The following is a 4021-nucleotide window of genomic DNA, read 5'->3' on the forward strand; positions in this document are numbered from 1 at the left end:
GCTCCTGTGCTCCAGCCCTGCTGCCCGGCACTCCCCGCTCCCGCGGGCCCTTCCCAGGCAGGCCGGCATGCCCGGGCGCAGGAGGGAGCCGCGGGGCTGCAGCCAGGCGGGCAGGTCCCCACAAGCCTTTCTGCCCACTCGGATCTGCAAAGCTGCCGTCGGCAACTCCTCTCCCTCTTTCAGTGGCGTGGGCCTGGCTTTCCTGTTCTCCTGGCTCCTCATCCTCCTGGTTTTCGCCACCTTCCTGGTTGGGGGCAACATTCAAACGCTGGTTTGCAGGAATTGGGTCAACCAGGAGATTTATAAGGTGGGCGACCACGCATTCACCCATCACCCCACGAGTCTCCTCTTGTGTGCACCAAAATGCCTCCGAACACTCTGTGTCCTCCCCCTAAACCTGTCCAGAAATGACTCATCCTAAACCAGAAGGTTAAGTGTAGGATAAGGATTAGGTCCTTGGATTTGCATCAGCAGCAGGGAATTACCCTTGTGCCGCTGATTTGCTGGAGGTGACGATGCTCCTACCTGCAGGACCCCTGACCTCTGGTCGCCCAGGGATCCCTGGGGTCCTTGGGCTGGTGGCATGCTGTGATGGAGCTGGGAGCAGGGTAGGGAATGGGATCAGGGCTCATCCCGTGGCTGTGCACACGCAGGCAGGTCCCTGTATGGGGCTGTCCGCTGCTTTCCCTCTGAACACCACCTGGGAAGGCTCTGAAATGGGGAATAAACAAATAAAGGCGAAATTAGCTCTGGCTGGGATGGGGACACATCTGTGAGGGCAGAGCACCCCCAAAATCATTGCTGGGGCTGCCTGTGACTGACTCTCTGTTTCCTCCCGTTTGGCCCAGTTCATCGACACCCCTGGGAACCTGCCTCCATCCATGAATCTCACCCGCCAGCTCAACCTCAGGAGGGACTCTAACCTCAGTGCTGTGTACCGGTGGGTGCTGCGGGAGCCCACCTCTGCCCCTCTGCATCGGAGGGCTAATTCGGGGTCACACTGCCAACGTCCCTTTGCCTTCCAGGGAGTGCAAGAGCGGTGCAGGGCTGTGGGAGGTGCTGCAGCTCGAGAGCTCTTATGACCTGGATGAGCATCTAAAAACCCCCAAGGTGAGGGCTGGCTGCAGCCAGAGCTTCTGGAAATGGTGTGAGGATGCACAAGCTTTACGGTGGTTACTGGGATGGAGATGCCTGGCCCCAGCCCTGCAGCATCCCCCTCGTCTCGCCCCTGCAGTACACGGCCGATTTCCAAAAACGTCTGGGCGACTTCACGGCGCGCCTGGGCGACGTGCGGCTCCTCCGCAGCGAGGGCAGGCAGGACCTGGAGACCTTCGCTCGCAGCGGCATGGACGAGGTGGACTACGCACGCTTCCAGGAGGAGGTGAGGGGATGCTCGCAGGGAGCTGGTCCCCAGCGCGGTGGGCAGGATGTGTCCCAGCCATGCCAGTGCCAGCTTCCAGGGTTGGATCTCAGGCAGCCACCAACCCCCTCTTCCCCCAGATGAAAATTCCCGTGGTGAAGACCAGCCTCCCTGGCTTGGCAAGGAGCCTCGAGGCGCTGCAGAAAATGCAGGTGAGCGGCAGGGTGGGCGGCGGGGGCTGCCTGTGTGCCCACAGGGATGTCCTCACCCTGCTGTTCCCCCACAGAGGAATGGCACGGTGGCAGGGCGGCTGGCTGCTGAGGCCCAGGGGCTGTGGCAGATGCAAAATTCCACAGTGCACTCGCAGGAAGCTTTGGTGGTGAGTCCGTGATGAGCTGGTGGCTCACGGTGCTGCCAAGGTTTGCCCAGTGGTGCCCCTGTGAAAGGAGTGATGGGGCTTTTTTGTACCCTTTCTCACCTCTCTGTCCTCCAGGCAAAGCTGGGGGAAAGCATCCAGTTCCTCTCCCGCTTGGCACCACACCTCCAGGTACTTGCATGGTTTCTTTCAACTCGGAAAAATATGTGGTGCCCTATGGATCCCGCCTGCCAGTGCCCCAAAAAATCAGTTACAGGGTGATGGGAAAGCCAGAAAAATGCCATCCAGGGAGGATCAGTCTCCTTTAGGGCTTAGATCTGCTGCTGCAAATCAGAAATCCCCCTGCAGCACTAAGGGTGTTTCAGCCCCCCCGGCAGAGCTGTCCCATGGTGTTTCACCTCACCTGCTTCCTGCAAGGGGGTTTCTTGCCCAGGGCAGGTCCCTCTTCCCCTGCCCTACGGCAACCAGACCCAGTTCAAAGCTGACACGTGCATAGCACTGCGCGCCCTGCTCTCGGCATCCCCGGGGCATCCTTCCTGCTGCTGCGTGCTCTGAGGATGCTCTGTCCTTCCCGTGCTTCCCTAGGAGCGAGTGAAGACAACGCTGGCCACCACAGCCTCCGTGGAAGCCCGGCTGCCTGTACAAGCCCAGCACATCCTCCGGCAGGTGAGCTGGGGCTGGATCAGCCCTGAGGGGGTACCAAATTCCCCACAGCCAGAACTAAAGATAGGCACTGCAAGAGGGAGAGCCTGAAGCCTCCAGTCCCCATTTCCAAGCCCAACATTAGCCCAGAGCTGGTTGGAGGGGGCTGGTGCACAGGGCCTGCCCCCCATGCCACCTTTCCTCTGCCCAGGAGATCGGCTGCTTCACCAGGAAGGAGCTGCGGTACTTCACACAGTACCTGAACTGGGTCGGGCAGACGGTAAGTGCTCCCCTTTGCCGCAGAGGGATTCTCTGGGACCGGGAGCGCTTGTGGATGCTGTGTGCAAGCCCCTTGCCAAGCCGAGGCAGCAAAATGCATCCCCTGAGCCAGGAGTGGGTTTATGCCTTGTCTCCACTTCTTGTTCCAGCTGAGGGAGGATGTGGCTTCATGCCAACCGCTTGCCACGGCCCTGGACAATGGGCGGGTGATCCTGTGTGACCGCATCACTGACCCCTGGGTAAGGATCCTGTCCCCATCCCTCCATGGGGGCCCTGAAACCCCCACACCACCGGGACCAGGCACTGCAAGGCTCCCCAAACACCTCCAGAGCCTGGGGACTGTCTCTGGCTGCACGGCTCAGCAGCAACCCCTGTGCTCTCTCCTTGCAGAACGCTTTCTGGTTCAGCCTTGGATGCTGCACCTTCTTCCTCATCCCTAACATCATCTTTGCCATCAGGCTCACCAAACACTTCCGCCCTATCCACCGGCTCATGTAAGCGGTGGGCATGGGGTGGGCAGGCGGGCTGCCTGGGGTGGGAGGACGCAGGGAGGGGAGATGTGGGCTCCTCCTTGACCCGCTGATGTTTTCTCCTTCTGCAGCTCTACAGGGTCAGAGGAGACCTGTCCCTTCCACATCCCCCGGGTCACAGCACTCAAGCTCTAGGATGGGGGTCTGCCAGGCACAGCAGTGTGCCCTGCACCCCAGAAGCTCCTGTCAAACTTGTGCTCAAGTGCTTCAGGGCTCCTGGTCTCTCTGACGTATCTTCCTCAGTGTCCCCAGGGTCTGAGCATCCTTCCCAGGTGTGGAGCACGTCTCCACGCTCTGTGGGGCTCCAGGTCCCTCTGACATCTTTTCCGTAGCATCCTTCAGGGTCTGAGCATCTCTTCTGGGTGTGGAACACGCCTCCCCATGCAATGTGGGGCTCCAGGTCCCTCCGATGTCTCTCCGTCTGCCTCCTTTGGGATCTGAGCACCCGTCAGGGATGGTTCCGCAGCACTGCTGATCCAGGACACAGGAAAAGGCTGCCCCAAACTCTCGCTAACCACTGGCGTACCCCTTGCAGATCCCGCGGGGCAGGACGTCTGCCCTCTGCCCCACGATGCTTCCCCACCCCCGGGACCCCTGGGCAGGGGCACATTAAAGTCCTACCCAGCCAAACCCACCACCATCTGCTTTGTTTTGTGGCTATCTGGGGGGTGGGGGGGTTGGCAGCCCCGAAGGGGAGCAGGCCTGGCCTGCTCTGGCCCACCCGTTCCCGCAGGAGGCCTAGAAGGGGGTCGGGGTCTGCCCTGTGGGTCTTGCTGGGCCTTCCCAGCGTGGGGGCAAGGCCTTGGGGGCTCTGGGTCCGGGATGGTGCTGGGC

General features: G+C 61.1%; 1 protein-coding gene across 1 annotated transcript in view; it reads left to right on the top strand.

Annotated features, from left to right (window-relative positions):
* PROM2 (prominin 2) overlaps positions 1-3322 on the top strand; it is a gene marked incomplete at its 5' end in the record, with an annotated part of 4371 nt that extends 1049 nt beyond the window's left edge. Inside the window, 12 exons of the mRNA XM_010155231.1 lie at positions 184-307; positions 849-940; positions 1026-1110; positions 1235-1381; positions 1501-1572; positions 1647-1739; positions 1854-1907; positions 2322-2402; positions 2590-2658; positions 2807-2896; positions 3048-3151; positions 3259-3322. Coding sequence (XP_010153533.1) covers positions 184-307; positions 849-940; positions 1026-1110; positions 1235-1381; positions 1501-1572; positions 1647-1739; positions 1854-1907; positions 2322-2402; positions 2590-2658; positions 2807-2896; positions 3048-3151; positions 3259-3322 — 1075 coding nt within the window. The remainder of the gene's footprint in view (positions 1-183; positions 308-848; positions 941-1025; positions 1111-1234; positions 1382-1500; positions 1573-1646; positions 1740-1853; positions 1908-2321; positions 2403-2589; positions 2659-2806; positions 2897-3047; positions 3152-3258) is intronic.
* Between the last annotated feature and the right edge of the window lie 699 nt (positions 3323-4021).

Source organism: Eurypyga helias, unplaced genomic scaffold (assembly GCF_000690775.1).
Source record: "Eurypyga helias isolate BGI_N326 unplaced genomic scaffold, ASM69077v1 scaffold42440, whole genome shotgun sequence".
Taxonomy (NCBI): domain Eukaryota; kingdom Metazoa; phylum Chordata; class Aves; order Eurypygiformes; family Eurypygidae; genus Eurypyga; species Eurypyga helias.